Source organism: Pelodiscus sinensis, chromosome 4, assembly GCF_049634645.1.
Source record: "Pelodiscus sinensis isolate JC-2024 chromosome 4, ASM4963464v1, whole genome shotgun sequence".
NCBI lineage: Eukaryota > Metazoa > Chordata > Testudines > Trionychidae > Pelodiscus > Pelodiscus sinensis.
Genome location: NC_134714.1, coordinates 133,755,571 through 133,778,656, shown reverse-complemented (window position 1 = coordinate 133,778,656; position 23,086 = coordinate 133,755,571). Strand labels below are relative to the sequence as shown.

The following is a 23,086-nucleotide window of genomic DNA, read 5'->3' as shown; positions in this document are numbered from 1 at the left end:
GTGAACCCTCTGCCCTGCACTCTGCAGCACAGCGGCCCATGCTGGAAAGCCACAGATTTGACACTGAGGCGGTGGGGGCAGTTTTTCCAGGGAAAGGAGCAGGGGCCGGTAGCTGGCTCATCACTCCTCTTTCTTTCCCTTCTGGGCAGACTGAGACTCACACATGAGCCCCGGCTGGCACCACAATTCTCCCAGGCCCTGCGTCTCCTTCCACCGAGCTACAAACCTGACACATACCGGTCCTTCCTGGCCACGTACGGCACCCACTATCTGAGCCAGGCAGTGCTGGGCGGGCGGGTGCAGCAGCTGATGGCCATCCCGACCTGCCGGGCAGTACTGGACGGGCTGCAAGACACTGAAAACAGGGAGAACCTGGGTTCCAAGTTCTTCAAAGACCTGGGATTGAACCAGTTTCCCGCTGGCTCCCACGCCCACGAGCCGAGCAGCCAGGGCAGGCTGAGCTCCCCGATGCCCTACATGGAGAAGCGCATCGAGGTGACAGGGGGGAGCAGCCACACCCAGGAACTCTTCTCCACCAACCAAAGCAGCATGATATTCTCAGCCTGGCTTCAGAGCCTCAAAGCCAGCCCCGGCCTGGTCTCCTTCTCCCTGGGGCCCATCCACACCCTGGCGAGGCCGGGAGACCCCCGGCGGGAGGCGCTGAGGCAGGCAGTGAAGGAGTACGTGGCTGAGCGGGGGCAGAGTACATGCCCTTGGAGCTGCCCAGAAGGCGGCTTCTTTGACTCCTTGGATCCCTGCACTTGCCACTGCTCTGGGAACCCCCTCACCAACTCCATGTGCTGCTCCCTCCGGCGGGGCCTGGCCCGGCTGAAGGTTCGTGTGATGTCGGGCAAAGAGCTGTTTGGGGATGTCTCAACTCCCACCGACGGCTACGTCCTGGTCTTCTTCCAAGGGCAGGAGCTGCGGACCCGCCTCATTGAAGACAACGACAACCCCGAGTGGAACCAAGTCCTGGACTTCGGGGTGGTGACGCTGCCAGAGAAGCCCGAACTGGAGGTGCAAGTGTGGGACAAAGACGTCTTTCGAGACGACAATATTGGATCATGTGTCGCCCGCCTCAAGGCCGGCCAGGACAAGCAGCTCCGCTGCAACCTGGAACGGGGCCATGTGGTGTTTTCCTACTCGCTGGAGTGCGGGCCCAACCTGGGCGGGGACAGCTGCCAGGAGTACGTGCCAGTGAGGGGCTACGGGGAGAGACCCCAGGAATTCTGGCCCGCAGCCAGCCCCCCTCCATTTCATTAGCCCCCAGCCCCTTGCCTGAGCTGCAGTTCCCAAGGCTCTCAAGGAAATACAGCCCCCTCCTTTCCCAGCAACCCCCCATCTCCGAGGGCGCAGGGCCGTGCGTATTCCCATTCCGTCACTCTTTGCAGTAGCTCTGGTTTTGCTGCACCGTGCAGTTCCACCTCAGCGCCATCACGCTAATAAACGTGGGACCGGCTTGATTTCTAGTTCCTTTCATTTTAGAACAGGCACCCTCAGCCCAGCCGCTCCCTGGGGGCTCCGTGGGCTGGGCTGGGCGCCGTCCCGCATGGCAGCCTGTCCCGGCGCAGGACAGGGAATGGCGGGAGCGGGTGTCGAATGGGCGGGACGGGACCTTTCCGAATTCCGGGGTGTTCTCTCCATGGGGCGGGAATGGGGGTCGGGGGCGTCTCGTGTTCTAGCGATGGGCGTCTGCATTGGCCCCGGTTCAGCCCCTGCACAAACAGCCCTAAGCCGAGACCCCCAGTGAAACAAGCCCCAAAACAGCCCCCTGGGCTCAGAGAATAAAAGCAACTTTTGACTAAACCAGGCCCAGTTCTGCCAGCACAAGCTGGCGCCCCCTGGTGCCTCCCCTGGGAACACCCTCCCCTGCCCCCTGGGGCCCTGCTGGCTGCTGCTCTGGCGCCCCCTGGTGCCTCCCCTGAGAACACCCTCCCCTGCCCCCTGGGGCCCTGCTGGCTGCTGCTCTGGCACCCCCTGGGGCCTCTCCTGGGAACCCCCTCCCCTGCCATCTCCGTAGCTCCAGAGCATCCTGTGTCCCTTCACAGCAGGAGTTCCTTCCTCCCCCTGTCGGGGCTCTGTGCCCCCCCACTCCTTTCCCCCATATCAGGGGCTCTGTGTGTCCCCCATTCCTCCCATGCCAGGGCTCTGGGAGCCCCTCTTTGCCCCCCTTTCCCTGTCACAGAGCTCAGAGGTTACGAACATCAGAGCAGCCAGACGGTGCCAGACCAAAGGTTCATGTAGCCCGGTGTCCTGCCTGCTGACGGGTGCCCCATGGGGAGGGCCGTACGTAGGCCTGGAGAGCCGGTTGCCCTGTTGCTCTCAGAGCGGGCGAGGCCGTAGCTAGAGAGCCGGCCCAGTCCTGGGAGTGGCACATTGGGAGGACGTGGACTCACAGTGAGAGTCCAGGGGAGAGCGATAAGCAAGGACAGGTCGGGAACCGCAGCCTGTGAGCAAAGTAGCAAGCTGGGGGCACGGTCTGTCCTGAGAGAGTTGGGGGGCTTGGGGCCGGGCTTTACTAGGGTTGCCAGATAGTTTAATCAAAAATACCGACCTCCTCCCCTTCCAAAAAAAACCACCTGGGGAAAAAATCTGTTCAGAAAAAAAAAGGGGAGACCAACGTTCTTGAACATACAAAAATGGACCCCCAGACTTATTAAGCAAAATAAAATAAAATAAAATAAAATAAAAATTCATCATGGCCCCTTTAAGAAATGCCTTTGAGGCTCTTTGGCTTTAACAGGCTGGTGGCGGCTGGTGGCCATATTGTTTTCTGGCTCCAGGCCAGACAGTTGTCCTGCAGAACCGGGTAACCTGGTTGCTGAGTGTCTGTAGGGTTGCCAGGGGTCCGGTTTTTACACATAGAGGCCATTATTTTTGCTATTTTTTGCCTCCTGCAAATCAGAAAAAATCAGAAAATTTCAGAGATTTCAGGTGTCTGGTATTTTCTGAATTATTTTACCGGACAGAAGGCAAAAATACCGTACGGTCTGGGTCAATACTGGACACCTGACAGCCGAGGGCTTTCCATGTGTTCAGGACTGTGGCCCTGTAGGGCCCTGTCTTCTCCCCACACGCCCACCAGGGTGGGAGAAGGATTCATGAACCCGCCCCATGTGCAGCTCTGCCCTGATCTCTCCCCTCTCGAGACGGAAATAGGGTTGCCAGGTGTTCGGCAACTCTCTGGCATCCCAAATGGAAACCCAGTCTGAAGCAGGGAGCACAGCGCTCGCTCCACCGGCCCCATCACCTCTGGGGTGACAAGCTCCCCCCCAACTCCTGCGCTGTGTCTGCAGAGAACGCCGGAGGATCCAACATTACCTGAATGGCGGCCGTCCCCTGCAGCACAGGCCGGGATGGGGAAGGCAATCCGCAGCCCCGGCCCCGGCCAATCCAGCCTGAGCCTTGCTGGCCACTTGGAGGCCTGGGGTTGCCATGCTGTAGCCCCGGCCCCAGCCCTGCCGGGTGGCTGTGATAGTCAGGCTGCCACACGGTACCCCAGCCTTCCCCAGCGCCCGGCCACCGGGGCGTGTCTAGTCTCCCTTACCCATGTCATGGGCCACCCCAGCCCTGCAGACAGACAACCGGCGGTGAGGAATGAGGCCGGGTAGGCGGGAGGATCCGCTGTTGGCAGCCAACCGGCGATTGCAGGGGGAGTCCTCACCGGCCGCCTACAGGTGCTGCAGCCAGCGCGCTCCCTCCATCCGGCCTGGGGCTACCAGGGACACAGGCAGCTTCTGGGCTGGCCGCAGGGGCTGGGGCCGACAGCCTGGGATCTGTCCTTTCCCGGCCCTGCGAGAGCTCGGCCCCCACTTCTGTGACCACCCGAGCAGCAACCGCGCTGCCCCAGCGCCGGCCCGCAGTGCGTCAGGCCTGGGCTCAGCAGGGGAAGGCCGGTGACCTTTGGGCTCTGTGTGCCCCCCTGCCCCAGCACCCCGCCCTGCAGCTGGGCGGTTTCTGGGAAATGCCAGGGCTGGAGCCAGCGTCCCTGCAAGATTTTCACTTTCAGCTTCCAATTGGCACTTCAGTTTTGTTTACGCTGTAGGAACCAAACCCACCAATCGCAGTCCTGGGACAGTGGGGGTGGGGATCCCTCCTGGGACAGTGGGGGTGGGGATCCCTCCTGGGACAGTGGGGACAAGTCAGGCTGCCACGTGCCACCCCCAGCCTTCATGGGTGGTGAGTTTTATGAGCTGGTTGCGCCCATGTTCCAGGAATATTCAGAGCCGGGGGCCGTGCTCACCAATGGACTGAGGCTAGGACAGCCTGTTCTTTCTGTTTGCTGGTCATTCCTTGAATGAATCATTCAGTTAAGGGGAATAGCCCAGACGGAAAAGGTGATGAAGTAACAAGTATGTGTGAAGAGACAATCGCCAGAGGCCAGAGAGACCAAAGCTCTGTCCTGTTGAAGAGAAACTGAAGGGGGATTGGGCTGCCAGTAAAGGGCCTTTTTTTTGGAAGCAAGCATCAGGAAAAAGTCGTCTTTGTGTTTTAAAGTAGGTCTAATTCAAATAAAGATAATTGTACAAAGCCAACTTTGAACTTTCTATTAGTGAACTTAAAATCACAATAACTGAAGCTAACACTTTCACACTCAGAAATGTACACACTGAAGCCAAATATCAACCTGACACTAGGGTGTCAGGGACTTGAACCCAGACGGCCTCCGTTCATTGTCTGACCACAAAGAGACAGGCAACACCAGCAAGGTCTAATCACAAGCTCTTTATTGAATAGTGCGCACTTCAATAGAGAGCAGCCCATCTCCCAAGTGAACCAGCCACCATTTCAGAATCAAGTAAGATTATATACCGTTCTGTCGCATCATAAAACATTTGCCCAAGCATCTCAGCCCCCCCATAATTAATTTGAAGCTTCTAGTGTTAATGTGTATACTTCATGGCCTTAAGCAATTCATAATACGTCAGCAGCTGTCTTATCAGCCCAGAAGGCAAGTACCAAACAACAAGGAGACGGGGAGTTAAAACAACAGAGGGCAGAGACAGTTCGTTAAGATCAGGGTGAGAACAGAAACAGGAGTTACCTTATCAGTTCTCAAACTAGCTGTTCCCATCACAACCGGTATAGGAATGCAGCCTTTCACTTATTTTACTTCTGCAACTCAAGCAAGTATGTAGGGAGCGCCCCTTGCTTGAACCATGTCTCTAGTTCTGCTCAGGGACTACCCGGGAACCTTTGTTAACCTCTTTCCTTGATCTGTCTTAACATAACTGCACTGGGCCCAATTCTCTAGGGCCTAACAGTCCCCCCTTTGTCCCTAGAGTACCACAAAGGGACTCCTGGGACATACTGCAACAATTACTACTTGACGGAGCACATCTTAGTACCCATCCAACATCCACAACGGATTATGGCATAAAAAGCTACCAAGCTACAAATAATAATGACAGCGCTACGAAGTAAGTTATGGAGCAAACCACCTGCATTTGGAAACCAGCTAAACAGGTCGCTCCACCGGGAATCCCTTTTTTTCCTCCATGGTCCCTTGCTATCTGCATAAGATGGTTTGCTCTGTCCTAAGTGGCATTATCAACATCAGGAATATACACACAACACTCTTGCCCAATTAAGGCACATGTTCCTCCTTGAGAGGCCAACAGAATATCCAACGCCAAGCGATTTTGAAGAACCATCTGCCTTATTTTCTTCTGCTCAGTTGCCAAGTCCATTAAGGCATCGGCAGTGGTATTTGCCATTATCTCTAAGACCCCGTGGAGTCTCATTATTCCTTCTCCTAATCAATAAGTGGCCCCTCCACAGGCAAAGGGAAACCCCGCACAAGCGCCTGTCCAATCGTTCACAGCCCACCAAGTAAGAGGACAAGTTTTCTCAACATCTGTCTTAGCGTCTCTTACATTTCTAATCTTTCCACTGGGAAGATGGGGGCGGTAAACTACAGGTGGCTCTAGCCAGGCCAAGTAGCAGGATCCGCTCCATGAGGGAGGAAGAATTAAATATGCCTTGTTACCGCACACTCAGTACACTCTTGGTTTGAATACAGACATCAGTTATGGAACATCCATGCAGGCACAATGGTATGGTGACATTATTGTCATGATCAATTAGACATCACTGGAAGCAGAAGAAAGTGGCTTTATATCATGTAAAAGAACTTTGGGAGATCTAGTAAACAAAAGAGATTCTGTGAAAGACAGCGAGGGACAAAAAGCGATGGAAAGAGTCAATTATAGACAGTGTTTCTTTCCTGGATTCACTTACTATGTTAAAGAGTTCTCTTTTGAAGACCCAAGTAAGATGCAGGCAATGACTGAAGATGCTGTCTTTTTGTTTGTGTGAAAATTATGTAGGAATTCACTTGTAGGAGTTTTGATAAAAAAACTTTGCAGACTTCTCATTTTCACTGAGCAAATACTTACGACTTTTCTTTTGATGGGAAGGGGGGTTGAAGGGTTAGAATACAGTGCATGCTATGATCATGAGGAGTCATTAAAACATTAATTCTGTAAGTTTTGATCTTCAAATTATGCAAAAGTAAAAAACCGACCACAGGTTGAACCTTTCTAATCTGGGACTGACAGGTCTGGCAACATCTATGCTTTGGCATCCTTGGGGACCCTGAGGTTGGATCTTTTAAGCTTGATTAGAATGGCAGTCTCAAAAGAGCAATTTATCATGGTTACAGTGGGCAAATATACACAGCATAACAGAACATATAACATATCCAAAACCACCCATCCTAACATACCTGCAGAATGTATGTGACAATACCTGCAACATGAGAACATCTGGAGTTACTATTGTCTGTCACATTTATCTCTTGGATAAAAACACTAGATAGTCATCCAAATAAAATAGAAGCCTACACTTTGCAACAACATGCTAACCACTTAACTAAAAAGTGATAAGTACAAGGATACAGTTTAGCAATAAAAAGATGGTTCGCATTAATCAAGTCTGTTGCCACAATGTATGTTTGTTAACTGGAATTTTTAAACATATTTCTAGCTAACTGAGCTTTTAAAGGCCTTACAGATGGGTTTCACATGCTCCAGGGCCGTGGTCCCCAACCTGGTGCCCGTGGGCGCCATGGCGCCCGCCGGCCTCTTTACATGCGCCCGCGGAGCAATCTGGGCTGGCAGGTGCCAGCCCCGGGCGCATGGCCGGTCCTGGCCCCGGGTACGACGCGCGTGCCAGTGCCGACCCTGACCCACGCCCCCGGGGGCGCCGCGCGTGCCCTGGCCCCAGCGCTGGCCCCGGCCTTAGCCCCGCGGCGCTTACGGGGGTGGGGGCGCCGGCCCCGGGCGCGTGGCTATGGGGGGGGCCCCGCCCCCGGGCATGCGGCTGGGGGGGGGGCCCGCCCCCGGGCGGGCAAGTGTCCCCGCCCCCTGGCGCCCGACAACCTGAAAAGATTGGGGACCACTGCTCTAGGGCCATGACTTCAGATGCTGTAGATAATATTCACAGAAAGATGGGAGGTCCAAGTATTTACCAGCGAAAAAATGAACAAAGAGTTTCTAATAAATATTTCAATGTTATTCCAACATGCACTTTGATAGCAATCTACAAGCCATAGCAAAACTCTTATGCAAGAAAAAACGTGCCAAACTAGCTAACTTATACTCGGGAGTGTTTTGTTGTTTTTTTTATAAAGAAGGTATAAATATGAATTCTGCACGTAGACCGTACTCAATCTTTGTCATTTATTTAAAAAAAACTTAGTAAAACCAACTTCCTCCAATGACTGAATGTTGTTCCAAAATCTGTTATATATGGAAAAACCACCTCCTACTCTCCCAGAAAGGTGGAGACCTGAAGAACATTGCAAAAGACAGGGCTATATTTGTTTTAATTTTGGAAAGTATTTGCTTTTGAGGGTTATGGATCAAAGAGTGCTTGGTTGTTTCCATCTTCAAAAGAGTATTAATAACGTTGAAATTCTTATTTAAATCATTTTTTCTTATGATAGTGATATTGTGCAATAAAGGGAAACCGTTAAACGCTTACAGTTTCCAGTCCGTTTTTACATTATTTAATAAAATATATATCGGCTTACAGGGTGGGTGGAGGGGTAGGGATGGGGAACTAGACCCATACTGGGCACCACCAAAAATTATACAAACCTGCCACCCCTGCCAGCCTTCCCAGGGCCCGGCCACCGGGGCGTGTCTGTCTTCCCTTGTCCACATCATGGGTAGGGTATTGTGCCAGCCAGTCCGGTATTTGTGCGATCTCTCCGGTAAAATACATCAGAAAAGACCGGACATGTGCAGTGTGCAGTGTGCAGTGTCCGGTATTTTCTGATTTTCCGGCTGCGCACCGGAAGTCTGGCAGGGGCGGGGGAGTGGCTGGGAGTCCCAGCTGGGAGACGGGGCCGCGATTGCTGCTGGGAGCCCTCAGTCAGCTGAGTGTGAGGGGGAGGGGAAGCCTCCTCGCTCGTGCATCACCGGGAGCCTGCGTGGGACAGGCAGCGAGTCCCCAGGCCAGTCCCGCTCCCCACCGGCTGATTTGCTCACCCCCCCTGTTCCCAGCCAGCCGGTTCTCCCCCACTTTCCCTCCTGATCTTCCCCGGCCAGCGCCGCTGCACCTCTCCCCGCCCCCGCCAGCTCTGCTTCCTGCCCCCCTTCCTCCTGGCCAACACCCAACCCCCAGCTCTGCTTCCTGCCCCCCTTCCTCCCAGCCAGCCCCCAAACCGCCCCAGCTCTGCTTCCTGCCCCCCTTCCTCCTGGCCAACCCCCAACCCCCAGCTCTGCTTCCTGCCCCCCTTCCTCCTGGCCAACCCCCAACCCCCAGCTCTGCTTCCTGCCCCCCTTCCTCCTGGCCAGCCCCCAACCCCCCCAGCTCTGCTTCCCGCGCCCTTCCTCCCAGCCAGCGCCCAACCCCCCAAGCTCTGCTTCCCGCTCCCCTTCCTCCCGGCCAGCCCCCAACCCCCCCAGCTCTGCTTCCCGCCCCCCTTCCTCCCGGCCAGCCCCCAACCCCCCCAGCTCTGCTTCCCGCCCCCTTCCTCCCAGCCAGCGCCCAACCCCCCCAAGCTCTGCTTCCCGCTCCCCTTCCTCCCGGCCAGCCCCCAACCCCCCCAGCTCTGCTTCCCGCCCCCCTTCCTCCCAGCCAGCGCCCAACCCCCCCAAGCTCTGCTTCCCGCTCCCCTTCCTCCCGGCCAGCCCCCAACCCCCCCAGCTCTGCTTCCCGCCCCCCTTCCTCCCAGCCAGCGCCCAACCCCCCCAAGCTCTGCTTCCCGCCCCCCTTCCTCCCGGCCAGACCCCAACACCCCAGCTCTTCTTCCCGCCCCCTTCCTCCCGGCCAGCCCCCAATCCCCCCAGCTCTGCTTCCCACCCCCCTTCCTCCCGGCCAGCGCCCAACCCCCCCCCCCCCAAGCTCTGCTTCCCGTCCCCCTTCCTCCTGGCCAGACACCAACGCCCCCCAGCTCTGCTTCCCGCCCCCCTTCCTCCCAGCCAGTGCCCAACCCCCCCAGCTCTGCTTCCCGCCCCCCTTCCTCCCTGCCAGCACCCAACCCCCCCAAGCTCTGCTTCCCACCCCCCTTCCTCCCGGCCAGCGCCCAACCCCCCCCCCAAGCTCTGCTTCCCGTCCCCCTTCCTCCCAGCCAGACACCAAGGCCCCCCAGCTCTGCTTCCCGCCCCCCTTCCTCCCAGCCAGTGCCCAACCCCCCCAGCTCTGCTTCCCGCCCCCCTTCCTCCCTGCCAGCACCCAACCCCCCCCAGCTCTGCTTCGCGCCTCCCTTCCTCCCGGCCAGCCCCCAACCTCTCCAGCTCTGCTTCCTGTCCCCTTCCTCCTGGCCAGCCGCCAACCCCCCCCAGCTCTGCTTCCCACCCTCTTCCTCCCAGCCAGCGCCCAACTCCCCCGAGCTCTGCTTCCCACCCCCCTTCCTCCTGGCCAGCCCCCACACTCCTCCAGCTCTGCTTCCTGTCCCCTTCCTCCCGGCCAGCCGCCAACCCCCCCAACTCTGCTCCCGCCCCCTTCCTCCCGGCCAGCGCCCAACCCCCCCGAGCTCTGCTTCCTGCCCCCCTTCTTCCGGGCCAGCCCCCAACTCCCCCCAGCTCTGCTTCCCGCCCCCCTTCTTCCTGGCCAGCCCCCAACACCCGCCAGCTCTGCTTCCCGCCCCCCTCCTTCCTGGCCAGCCTCCAACGCCCCCCAGCTCTGCTTCCCGCCCCCCTTCCTTCTGGCCAGCTCCCAACCTCCAGCTCTGCTTCCCACCCCCTTCCTCCCAGCCAGCCCCCAACCCCTCCCAGCTCTGCTTCCTGCCCCCTTCCTCCTGGCCAGCCACCAACCCTCCCAGCTCTGCTTCCCACCCCCTTCCTCCTGGCCAGCCCCCAACCCCCCCAGCTCTGCTTCCCACCCCCTTCCTCCCAGCCAGCCCCCAACCCCTCCCAGTTCTGCTTCCTGCCCCCTTCCTCCTGGCCAGCCCCCAACCCTCCCCCAGCTCTGCTTCCTGCCCCCTTCCTCCTGGCCAGCGCCCAACCCCCCCAGCTCTGCTTCCCGCCCCCCTTCCTCCTGGCCGGCCCCCAACCCTCCCAGCTCTGCTTCCTGCCCCCCTTCCTCCTGGCCAGCCCCCAACCCCCCCAGCTCTGCTTCCTGCCCCCCCTTCCTCCCGGCCAGCCACCAACCTCCCCAGCTCTGCTTCCTGCCCCCCTTCCTCCCGGCCAGCCCCCAACCCTCCCAGCTCTGCTTCACGCCCCCCTTCCTCCCGGCCAGCCCCCAACCTCTCCAGCTCTGCTTCCCGCCCCCCTTCCTCCCGGCCAGCCCACAACCACCCCAGCTCTGCTTCCTCCCCCCCTTCCTCCCGGCCAGCCCCCAAACCCCCCCAGCTCTGCTTCCTGCCCCCCTTCCTCCCGGCCAGCCCACAACCACCCCAGCTCTGCTTCCTCCCCCCCTTCCTCCCGGCCAGCCCCCAAACCCCCCCAGCTCTGCTTCCTCCCCCCCTTCCTCCCGGCCAGCCCCCAAACCCCCCCAGCTCTGCTTCCTGCCCCCCTTCCTCCCAGCCAGCCCCCAAACTCCCCCAGCTATGCTTCCTGCCCCCCTTCCTCCCAGCCAGCCCCCAACCCCCCCCAGCTCTGCTTCCTGCCCCCCTTCCTCCCAGCCAGCCCCCAAACCCCCCCAGCTCTGCTTCCTGCCCCCCTTCCTCCCGGCCAGCCACCAACCTCCCCAGCTCTGCTTCCCGCCCCCCTTCCTCCCGGCCAGCCCCCAACCCTCCCAGCTCTGCTTCCTGCCCCCCTTTCTCCCGGCCAGCCACCAACCTCCCCAGCTCTGCTTCCCGCCCCCCTTCCTCCCGGCCAGCCCCCAACCCTCCCAGCTCTGCTTCCTGCCCCCCTTCCTCCCAGCCAGCCCCCAACCCTCCCAGCTCTGCTTCCTGCCCCCCTTCCTCCCAGCCAGCGCCCAACCCCCCCAAGCTCTGCTTCCTGCCCCCCTTCCTCCCAGCCAGCCCCCAAACCCTCCCAGCTCTGCTTCCTGCCCCCCTTCCTCCCGGCCAGCCACCAACCCCCCCAGCTCTGCTTCCCGCTGGCCCATTCCTCTTCCTAATCTCCCCAGCCAGCGCCCCCGCACCTCCCCTCCCCCCGCCAGCTCTGATTCCTGCCCACCCTTACTCTTGGCCACCCTCACGGCCCCTGATCCCCCCCAACTGTGCTTCCTGCCCCCCCTTACTCCCGGCCAGCCCTGACCCCTCCCGGCTGGCCTCCCCTTCGCCGACCAGCCCCATTGCCCCCCTCCACCGCTTTAACCGTTTCCAGGCCTCCCCTTTCCAGCCAGCACCGCTCCCTTCCTGGCGCCTGCTCCCCCCTGCACATGAAGTGTGTCCGGGTTTTGGTTTTTTTAATGACTACCCGGTAACCACTAGCAGTGATCCAGGTCCTTGGAGTCTTTTTTTTTTGCTCAATAACTTTGGTCTCCCCCCCCCCCCTTTTTTTCCTTCAACAAATTTTTTCCCGTTGGTTTTTTTTGGGGGGGGGGCAGCGTGTTCGGTATTTTTCTTTCAGCCAACTGGCAACCCTAATCATGGGCCACCCCAGCCCTGCAGACAGACAACCGGCGGTGAGGAATGAGGCCGGGTGGGCGGGAGGATCCGCTGTTGGCAGCCAACTGGCGATTGCAGGGGGAGTCCTCACCGGCCGCCTACAGGTGCTGCAGCCAGCGCGCTCCCTCCATCCGGCCTGGGGCTACCAGGGACACAGGCAGCTTCTGGGCTGGCCGCAGGGGCTGGGCCGACAGCCTGGGATCTGTCCTTTCCCGGCCCTGCGAGAGCTCGGCCCCCACTTCTGTGACCACCCGAGCAGCAACCGCGCTGCCCCAGCGCCGGCCCGCAGTGCGTCAGGCCTGGGCTCAGCAGGGGAAGGCCGGTGACCTTTGGGCTCTGTGTGCCCCCCTGCCCCAGCACCCCGCCCTGCAGCTGGGCGGTTTCAGGGAAATGCCAGGGCTGGAGCCAGCGTCCCTGGAAGATTTTTACTTTCAGCTTCCAATTGGCGCTTCAGTTTTGTTTACGCTGTAGGAACCAAACCCACCAATCGCAGTCCTGGGACAGTGGGGTGGGGATCCCTCCTGGGACAGTGAGGGAATGGGGGGAGGCCTTGGGCAGGTGGTGCATCAGGAAAGTGGGACTCGGGGGGGGGCACAGGAGGCGGCAGATGCTCTGAGGTCACCCTCTTGGCATGGGTGTAACACCCCCCCTCCACTGCCTTTGCAGAGCCTTGAAGGGCGCCTCACGCACCCGCCCCCCAGGGCACCAGCCAGCCAGGGACTGCGGAGCTCTGGGCCGGCTGGGGTGGGTGGGGGGCCCCTCCGGCCCTGGGTGCGGCGGGGAGGGGACTGGGCCCCGCAGCCCTGGCACCAGAGGGGAAGGACTCAGGCTCTGCCAGCCCGGACAGGATGCAGAGGGGGGTCTGCCCAGGCCCTGAGGGGCCGGGGGCTCACCGGGGGCGGGGGGAGGGGTGGCCGGTCAGGGTTTCCTTTGCCCAGGCTGGAGGGGGGAGAGCAGCGGGGGGGGGGGGGGGCTGAGGGAGGGTCAGTGTCTGGGCCAGGCACCACGGGGTGGGCGGAGAGAGGGGGAGGCCCGAGGGGAGGGGGCGGAGCATCCCTGGGAACACCAGCCCCCAGCGCCTGGGGCTGTATTTAGAGGGCACCCGGCAAACCCGGCGGCAGAGAGTCTGGGCGCTGGATCCTTCCAGCCTGGGCACAGAACAGGTACGTGCCGGACACGGGGAAACGCAGGGGACGGATCCGGGGCAAACCCGGAGCTCTCACTAGTCTGGTTTGGCCGATGCCCAGGGCAGGGGGCGTTGCTGGCACCCGATGGCCTATGTCACCTTAAGGATGGGCCCCTCCAAGCATTTCTGGTGCCATTCTCCCTACCTTTCCCAAACCCAAGATCACTTTTTGAGATGGGACCTCCAGGCCGGCCTGTGGAGTTCACGCTGTGGGCTGCCATGGCTGTACATCGCGGCAGTGCGACACTTTCTGTCTGTGATCGGTTCCTTCCCGAACCATTCCCAATATTCTCTGCGCGTTTCCGACAGACACTGCAGAGGTTTTCAGGGAGCTCTCCGCAGCGACTCCCAGATCTCTCTGGAGTGGGACCAGCCGCACCCCCCCCGAGGTGGGGTCACACGTGGGATTGTCTTGCCCTGTGCGTTCCTTTGCGTTTCCGCTCCCTGGATTCCCTCTGCCCCCGGCGCCCAGGCACCCAGTGCTGGGAGGCCCCTTTGCAGCGCTCGGCAGGCAGCTCTGCCCTGCAGCAAGACGGGGAATTTTGTATTGAGGGCAAATGTTCCACCTCTGCGTTTGCGCCTTTCCCAGGGTCGTTAAGGAATAAACTGAACCGCCTGGTCCCCATCCAGCCCCCTGCGCCCCCACGACTCCCCCTCCCCCCACCGTTTGCTCCTGCCCTTTGATTCTGTCCAGAAGGCGGAGGACCAGCCAGGTTTGCAGGATCCTCTCTCGGTCCCTCACTGCCTGGCAGGCTCAGCCCTTTGTGACCGGCCTCCCCCGCCTCCCTGGTACAAACCTCGTGACCCACAGGCAGAGCTGGGAGCAGCCCAGGCCCTGGTGCAGCTAAGAGTAGGGATTCAAACCTCAGGGGGGGTCACAGCCACTCCCTACACCCCCCTAGCCTACGTGGTACCACTGCTGTTCTCCAGCTGCTGCACCACAGAGGTGGCCGCATCTCAGGGCCATGCGATGGATCCCTTGGGAGGGAGACACAGTCTGAGAGCCCCTGCCTGAGCGGCTGCTGCTCATGGGGGGATTCAAAGCCCGACAGGAGGGGAGATTCATTGGGGCGTGGGGGGAGGGCTGTGCACAGCAGCTTGTCCATTGCATGGAATGAGAACGACTCACTAATGTGTGTTTTATGTCCCCTCCTACACACAATAAAATCAACTGCCCCCTAGTGGACAGAATCAGAACTGCCAACTTGTGTGTGTCATAGCCCCTGCACTGCTCAGCTCCTGCATCAATTCTCTGTTAGATTCAGAGGGGTGGGCCGGCTCTAACATGGGTTGTTGGAAACTTTCCTCTCACATGCAGGGAGACTTATAGCAGCTTGGAGGTTGCTTGAATACTGGTAGTATGTCTTGTGCCTGCAGAACTCCCTGCCACTGGATTCCCATCAATGAAGGCTCTCTCTGTTTCTCTCCCACTAGGGAGGCTCAGACACTGAAAGCCGCTCCCTGGTGAGGGCGCCCTGGCACCAGCCATGCCAAGATGCAGCATCTTCATCCCGCTTCTCCTCCACTTTCTCCCTGGAGTCTCCCCCTACTGCTACACCGCCACGGCTCAGAAGTGCAGAGAGACGACACCCCCGATGCCTTGGCACAGCCTGGTGGGGAAGGGCATCGACATCACCACGCTGGGCTGGATGGAGGCCTCCCTGCTGGACACCAGCCTGTGGCACGGCCCTGATGGCACCTGCACCCTGTGCCAGAGCCCGCGGCAGGACAGGAAGGTGCCGCTGGCCGTGGTGGACTGGAAGGAAAACGCTGCCTGCAAACAGGAGGTGAGACGCTCGGTGGAGGAGTCGGCTGTGGCCGTGGCCCAGGCCGTGGCATCGGCTGTGACCAGCCACTGGAAGAAGGAGCTGGATCTGACGGAGGAGACAAAAGACCTGGCCCTGGGGGGGGCGCGATCCCCGCTCGCCAGCTTCGCCTACGAGAAGGAGCAGCAGGACAAGTACATGTTTGTGCTCAATGAGGTGTCCTGTGTGTTTTACAGGTGAGAGTCCCCCGGTAGGTCCCCGCCCCGCCCCCTGCAGCGCAGCGCCCCCTGCTGGGCCCCCGCCCCGCCCCCTGCAGCACAGCGCCCCCTGCTGGGCCCCCGCCCCGCCCCCTGCAGCACAGCGCCCCCTGCTGGGCCCCCGCCCCGCCCCCTGCAGCACAGCTCCCCCTGCTGGGCCCTGTCCTGCTCCCTGCAGCACAGCGCCCCCTGCTGGGCCCCGCCCCGCTCCCTGCAGCACAGCGCCCCCTGCTGGGCCCCCGCCCTGCTCCCTGCAGCACAGCGTCCCCTGCTGGGCCCCCGCCCTGCTCCCTGCAGCACAGCGCCCCCTGCTGGGCCTCCGCCCTGCTCCCTGCAGCACAGCGCCCCCTGCTGGGCCCCGCCCTGCTCCCTGCAGCACAGCGCCCCCTGCTGGGCCCCCACCCTGCTCCCTGCAGCACAGCGCCCCCTGCTGGGCCCCCACCCTGCTCCCTGCAGCACAGCGCCCCCTGCTGGGCCCCCGCCCTGCTCCCTGCAGCACAGCGCCCCCTGCTGGGCCCCCACCCTGCTCCCTGCAGCACAGCGCCCCCTGCTGGGCCCCGCCCTGCTCCCTGCAGCACAGCGCCCCCTGCTGGGCCTCCGCCCCGCTCCCTGCAGCACAGCGCCCCCTGCTGGGCCCCCGGCCCGTGCAGCACAGCGCCCCCTGCTGGGCCCCCGTCCCGCCCCCTGCAGCACAGCGCCCCCTGCTGGGCCCCCACCCCACCCCCTGCAGCACAGAGCCCCCTGCTGAGCCCCCACCCCACCCCCTGCAGCACAGAGCCCCCTGCTGAGCCCCGCCCCGCTCCCTGCAGCACAGCGCCCCCTGCTGAGCCCCGCCCCGCTCTCTGCAGCACAGCGCCCCCTGCTGAGCCCCGTCCCGCTCCCTGCAGCACAGCGCCCCCTGCTGAGCCCCGCCCCGCTCCCTGCAGCACAGCGCCCCCTGCTGGGCCCCCGCCCCGCTCCCTGCAGCACAGAGCCCCCTGCTGAGCCCCCACCCCACCCCCTGCAGCACAGAGCCCCCTGCTGAGCCCCGCCCCGCTCCCTGCAGCACAGCGCCCCCTGCTGAGCCCCGCCCCGCTCTCTGCAGCACAGCGCCCCCTGCTGAGCCCCGTCCCGCTCCCTGCAGCACAGCGCCCCCTGCTGAGCCCCGCCCCGCTCCCTGCAGCACAGCGCCCCCTGCTGGGCCCCCGCCCCGCTCCCTGCAGCACAGCAAACCCTGCTGAGCCCTGCCCCGCTCCCTGTATCACAGCAACCCCTGCTGAGCCCTGCCCCACTCCCTGCAGCACAGCAACCCCTGCTGAGCCCTGCCCCGCTCCCTGCAGCACAGCAACCCCTGCTGAGCCCTGCCCCGCTCCCTGTAGCTCAGCGCCCCCTGCTGGGCCCCTGCCCCGCTCCCTGCAGCACAGCGCCCCCTGCTGGGCCCCCGCCCCGCTCCCTGTAGCACAGCGCCCCCTGCTGGGCTCCTGCCCCGCTCCCTGCAGCACAGCTCCCCCTGCTGGGCCCTGCCCTGCTCCCTGCAGCACAGCGCCCCCTGCTGGCTCCCGCCCCGCTCCCTGCGGCACAGCGCCCCCTGCTGGGCCCCGCCCCTCTCCGTGCAGCACAGCGCCCCCCGCTGGGCCCCCACCCCTCTCCGTGCAGCACAGTGCCCCCTGCTGGGGCCTGCCCCACTCCCTGCAGCACAGTCCCACCTCCGAGGACTCCACCCCGCTCCCTGCAGCACAGCACAGCACCCGCTGCTCTGTTACTGCCCCCTCACCCTGTAGCAAAGTGCCTCCTGTTGCACCTGGTCATTATGCTGGGATTACTACTCCTTCCACAGCTGCATTGGTGCAATGGGGCAGCACTGAGTATAAGGGGAGAGATTCACCTACTAAGCTCCCCTCAGAAAAGCCACAGAGTTGTCACAGATGTGGGGGGGGGGGCAGTTTTTCCAGGGAAAGGAGCAGAGGCCTGTAGCCGGCTCATCACTCCTCTTTCTTTCCCTTCTGGGCAGATTGAGACTCACTCATCAGCCCCGGCTGGCACCACAATTCTCCCAGGCGCTGCGCCAGCTTCCACCCAGCTACGAACCTGACACGTACCGGTCCTTCCTGGCCACGTACGGTACCCACTATCTGAACAAGGCAGTTCTAGGCGGGCATGTGCAGCAGCTGATGGCCATCCCGACCTGCCGGGCAGCGCTGGATGGGCTGACAGACGCTGAAATCAGGGAGAATCTGGGCTCCAAGTTCTTTGAAGACCTGGGATTGAACCAGTTCCCCGCTGGCTCCCACGCCCACAAGCCGAGCAGCCACAGTGACTGGAGCTCCCCGGTGCCCTACCTGGAGAAGCGCATCGAGGTGACAGGGGGGAGCAGCCACACCAAGGAACTCTTCTCCACCACCCAGAACACCACGACATTCACAGCCTGGCTTCAGAGCCTGAAAGCCAGCTCCAGCCTGGTCTCCTACTCCCTGGGGTCCATCCACACCCTGGTGAGGCCGGGAGACCCCCGGCGGGAGGCGCTGAGGCAGGCAGTGAAGGAGTACGTGGCTGAGCGGGGGCAGAGCATGTGTCCTTGGAGCTGCCCAGAAGGTGGTGTCTTTGACTCTTTGGATCCCTGCACTTGCCACTGCTCTGGGAACCCCCTCACCAACTCCATGTGCTGCTCCCTCCGGCGGGGCCTGGCCCGGCTGAAGGTTCGTGTGATGTCGGGCACAGACCTGTGGGGGGACGTCTCAACCGCCACCGACGGCTACGTCCTGGTCTTCTTCAAAAAAAAGAGGCTGCAGACGCGCCTCATTGAAGACAACGACAACCCCGAGTGGAACGAAGACCTGAATTTCGGGATAGTGACGCTACCAGAGAAGCCCAAACTGAAAGTGGAGGTGTGGGACAGTGATGGCATGCGGGACGACCTGTTGGGAGGCTGCTTCACTCAACTCAAGGCCGGCAGGAACGTCATGATTGTGTGCAACCTGGAACGGGGCCATGTGGTGTTTTCCTACTCGCTGGAGTGCGGGCCCAACCTGGGCGGGGACAGCTGCCAGGAGTACGTGCCGGTAAGGGGCTACGGGGAGAGAACCCAGGAGTCCTCGCCCCCAGCCAGCTCCCCTCCATCTCTGTAGCCCCCAGCCCCTTGCCTGAGCTGGAGTTCCCAAGGCTCTCAAGGAAATACAGCCCCCTCCTTTCCCAGCAACCCCCCATCTCCGAGGGCGCAGGGCCGTGCGTATTCCCATCCCGTCACTGTTTGCAGTAGCTCTGGTTTTGCTGCACCGTGCAGTTCCACCTCAGCGCCATCGCGCTAATAAACGTGGGACCGGCTTGATTTCTAGTTCCTTTCATTTTAGAACAGGCACCCTCAGCCCAGCCGCTCCCTGGGGGCTCTGTGGGCTGGGCAGGGCGCCATCCCGCATGGCAGCCTGTCCCGGCGCAGGACAGGGAATGGCGGGAGCAGGTGTCGAATGGGCGGGACGGGACCTTTCCGAATTCCGGGGTGTTCTCTCCATGGGGCGGGAATGGGGGTCAGGGGGGCGTCTCGTGTTCTAGCGACGGGCGTCTGCATTGGCACCGGTTCAGCCCCTGCACAAACAGCCCAAAGCCGAGACCCCCAGTGAAACAAGCCCCAAAACAGCCCCCCGGGCCCAGAGAGTAAAAGCAACTTTTGAATAAACCAGGCCCAGTTCTGGCACCCCCTGGTGCCTCCCCTGGGAACACCCTCCCCTGCTCCCTGGGGCCCTGCTGGCTGCTGCTCTGGCGCCCCCTGGTGCCTCCCCTGGGAACACCCTCCCCTGCCCCCTGGGGCCCTGCTGGCTGCTGCTCTGGCGCCCCCTGGTGCCTCCCTGGGAACACCCTCCCCTGCCCCCTGGGGCCCTGCTGGCTGCTGCTCTGGCACCCCCTGGTGCCTCCCCTGGGAACACCCTCCCCTGCCCCCTGGGGCCCTGCTGGCTGCTGCTCTGGCGCCCCCTGGTGCCTCCTCTAGGGAATGCCCTCCCCTGGCGTCCTTGGGCCCTGCTGACTGCTGCTCTGGCGCCCCCTGGTGCCTCCTTCGGGAATGCCCTCCCCTGCCCCCTGGGGCCCTGCTGGCTGCTGCTCTGGCGCCCCCTGGTGCCTCCCCTGGGAACACCCTCCCCTGCCCCCTGGGGCCCTGCTGGCTGCTGCTCTGGTGCCCCCTGGGGCCTCCCTGGGAACAACCTCCCCTGCCCCCTGGGGCCCTGCTGGCTGCTGCTCTGGCGCCCCCTGGTGCCTCCCCTGGGAACACCCTCCCCTGCCCCCTGGGGCCCTGCTGCCTGCTGCTCTGGCGCCCCCTGGTGCCTCCTCTAGGGAATGCCCTCCCCTGGCGTCCTTGGGCCCTGCTGACTGCTGCTCTGGCGCCCCCTGGTGCCTCCTTCGGGAATGCCCTCCCCTGCCCCCTGGGGCCCTGCTGCCTGCTGCTCTGGCGCCCCCTGGTGCCTCCCCTGGGAACACCCTCCCCTGCCCCCTGGGGCCCTGCTGGCTGCTGCTCTGGTGCCCCCTGGGGCCTCCCTGGGAACACCCTCCCCTGCCCCCTGGGGCCCTGCTGGCTGCTGCTCTGGCGCCCCCTGGTGCCTCCCCTGGGAACACCCTCCCCTGCCCCCTGGGGCCCTGCTGGCTGCTGCTCTGGTGCCCCCTGGTGCCTCCTCTAGGGAATGCCCTCCCCTGGGGTCCTTGGGCCCTGCTGACTGCTGCTCTGGCGCCCCCTGGTGCCTCCTTCGGGAACGCCCTCCCCTGCCATCTCCGTAGTCCCAGAGCACCCTGTGTCCCGTCACAGCAGCCGTTCCTCCCTCCCCCATGTGAGGGCCTCCTCTGCCCTATGTCAGGGCTCTGTGCCCACATATGAACATAAGAACGGCCACACTGGGTCAGACCAAAGGTCCTTCCAGCCCAGTAGCCTGTCTGCCGACAGTGGCCAATGTCAGGTGCCTTGAGGGAGTGAATCGAACAGGCAATGATCACGCCATCTCTCTCCTGCCAGCCATCTCCACCCTCTGACAAACAGAGGCTGGGGACACCATTCCTTACCCATCCTGGCTAATAGCCATTGATGGACTTAACCTCCATGAATGTATCTAGTTCTCTTTTAAACCCTGGTATAGTTGTAGCCTTCACAACCTCCTGAGGCGAGGAGTTCCACAGATTGACTGTGCGCTGTGTGAAGAAGAACTTCCTTCTATTTGTTTTAAACCTGCTGCCCATTAGTTTCATTTGGTGGCCCTAGTTGGGAACAAGTAAATAACTTTTCCTTATTCACTTTCTCCACACCACTCATGATTTTATAGACCTCTATCATATCCCCCCTCAGTCTCCTCTTTTCCAAACTGAAAAGTCCTAGTCTCTATGGGTATGTCTACACTACCCTCCTAGTTCGAACGAGGAGGGTAATGTAGGCATACCGCACTTGCAAATGAAGCCCGGGATTTGAATTTCCCGGGCTTCATTTGCATAAGCGGGGCGCCGCCATTTTTAAAACCCCGCTGGTTCGAAGCGCGGCTACACGGGGCACGAACTAGGTAGTTCGAACTAGGCTTCCTAGTCCGAACTACCGTTACTCCTCATTCCACGAGTTTGCTTCTGTCTTAACCACCTTGACTATTGTCTGCAAACTTTGCCACCTCACTGTTTACCCCTTTCTCCAGATCATTTATGAATATGTTGAACAAGATTAGTCCCAGGACTGACCCTTGGGGGACACCACTAGTTACCCCTCTCCATTCTGAAAATTTACCATTTATTCCTACCCTTTGTTTCCTGCCTTTTAACCAGTTCTCAGTCCATGAAAGGACCTTCCCTCGTATCCCATGACAATTTAATATACATAAGAGCCTTTGGTGAGGGACCCTGTCAAAGGCTTTCTGGAAATCTAAGTACACTACATCCACTGGATCCCCCTTGTCCACGTGTTTGTTAACCCCTTCCAAGAACTCCAATAGATTAGTAAGACAGGATTTCCCTTTACAGAAACCATGTTGACTTTTGTCCAACAAATTATACTCCCTTCCCCCATATCAGGGGCTCTGTGCACCCCCCATTCCCTTCCCCCATATCAGGGGCTCTGTGCACCCCCCATTCCTTTCCCCTATATCAAGGGCTCTGTGCACCCCCCATTCCTTTCCCCTATATCAGGGGCTCTGTGCGTCCCCCATTCCTTTCCCCTATATCAGGGGCTCTGTGCGTCCCCCATTCCTTTCCCCTATATCAGGGGCTCTGTGCGTCCCCCATTCACCCCATGCCAGGACTCTGGGCGCCCCTTGTTCCCCCCTTTCCCTGTCACAGAGCTCAGAGGTTACAACCGTCAGAGCGGCCAGACGGTGCCAGACCAAAGGTCCAGGTAGCCCGGTGTCCTGCCTGCCGACGGGTGCCCCCCGGGGAGGGCCGTACGTAGGACGGGAGAGCCCATCCCCTGCCCCACTCGGAGCAGGCAAGGCATTACCTAGAGTCTGACCCTGGCTATGCGGCTGTGGGTTGGGACCAGTCTTTAAGGGAGACCAGCTCCCCTATTTCTGCTGCCACGCCTGGCGGCTGTGTCTGGCAGTGCCAGGCCTGCCCTGGCTCGCAGAGCCTGCCGGGTTGAGACAGAGGGACACTGTGAATAAATCCCGGCCTGTTAGTCTGGAACTGGAAACACTTGGAAACTAGGCCCGGCCCGGCCCCCCTCGGAGACTAACAAACCACGGGGATGGGATCAGGAGCTTCCCTGGCTCCCTTCTTTGGACACTGTCAGTGTGATCCTGCACTTCTAGGGAGCTGCCTCCTGCAGCCTGTCAGAGGGTTTATCCGACCCCCGCCCCACACACACACTTCCCTGGTCCTCTCCTCGTGGGGTTACCAGTGTCACGTTGCTGAATTGGAGGGAAGCAGCCAGATCGCTGCTGCACCCCTAGGTGGGGGTGTTGGCCCCAGAAATTGGTGTGGGGGGAGCCATGTGGGGTGTTGAATGGGAGATTATTGTTTGTTGATCTTATGTACGCTATTTATGTGAGTGTATAATGTCTGTGTGTGTAGGTAGGAATCTGTAATCTGTGTGGAAGCTGAATATTTCTGTGAATGTGGTTAAGCATGGCTATGGACAGGCTGAGTAGCAAAGCCCTGTGGAACAATGGCTCTCAATAGGCTATGGACACACCCAAAGAATGGGATTTGTCACCTGAGGGCAGCCAGCAGGAAACATAGAGATTGGCCTCTGACCAGGTGACTGGCTGCATACAAGAAGAGGCCAGGAAGGAGTATAAAGAGGCCATGTGGTCGATGCCATTTTGTTCTCAGCTCAGCACTTCATCCCAGAGGCAGCATTGCAGGGATTGAAGAGCCCGGAAGACCTGTGAACCCATCCTGATCGTAGGATGTGCAATAAGAACTTTTAAACCAGCAGCTGCAACATCTCTGCTAGAGCCTGCATCGAGGACTGGGAGATTCGGTGCATGTAACGTACTGTACTTTAATAACCTCACTCTCAGGCTTTTCTTTCTTGTAATAATAAACCTTTAGATAGAGATTCTAAAGGATTGGCCCAGCGTGATTTGTGGGTAAGGTCCAGAGGGTAAATTGACCAGGGATCTGTGGCTGGTTTCTTGGAACCGGACAGAACTTGTTCGGGGTAGGTGGGATTGGGTGCTAGGACCCCCCACCTGTGTATGAGGCCCAGGGCCATCTGGGGCACGGATATTGCTGGGGTGTCGGAGGGGTTTTGCTCGGGAGGCTTCAGGCAGGTTGCTGAAGCGCTCTGTGAGACTGGTTTTTGGCCTGTGTGGAGAGGTCGCCAGTCGGGGGCTGTAAGGAGCCCCGGATTTGAGCAATTTGCCCTGAGCGGACGCCCTCAGCTGTGCCCAGACACGGCCCGGTCCATCCCAGTGGCGTAGTCGGCAGGATCCACAGATCT

The 23,086-nt window shown here is 60.9% G+C and overlaps 2 protein-coding genes across 5 annotated transcripts in view; both read left to right on the top strand.

Annotated features, from left to right (window-relative positions):
• Positions 1 to 18,520, top strand: part of LOC106732762 (perforin-1-like) — a 68,645-nt gene extending 50,125 nt beyond the window's left edge. For 2 of the 4 annotated variants that reach the window (XM_075928681.1, XM_075928686.1), the window contains exon 3: positions 150 to 2,692. In XM_075928681.1, the coding sequence (XP_075784796.1) occupies positions 150 to 1,263 (1,114 nt within the window). In that variant the 3' untranslated portion in view covers positions 1,264 to 2,692. Of the gene's footprint in view, positions 1 to 149; positions 2,693 to 13,047; positions 13,171 to 14,627; positions 15,196 to 17,206 lie in introns of those variants that run through there. The other 2 variants (XM_075928683.1, XM_075928682.1) reach the window with 2 other exon arrangements.
• LOC102462304 (perforin-1-like) overlaps positions 1 to 23,086 on the top strand; it is a 113,657-nt gene that overhangs the window by 35,916 nt on the left and 54,655 nt on the right. The window lies entirely within an intron of this gene.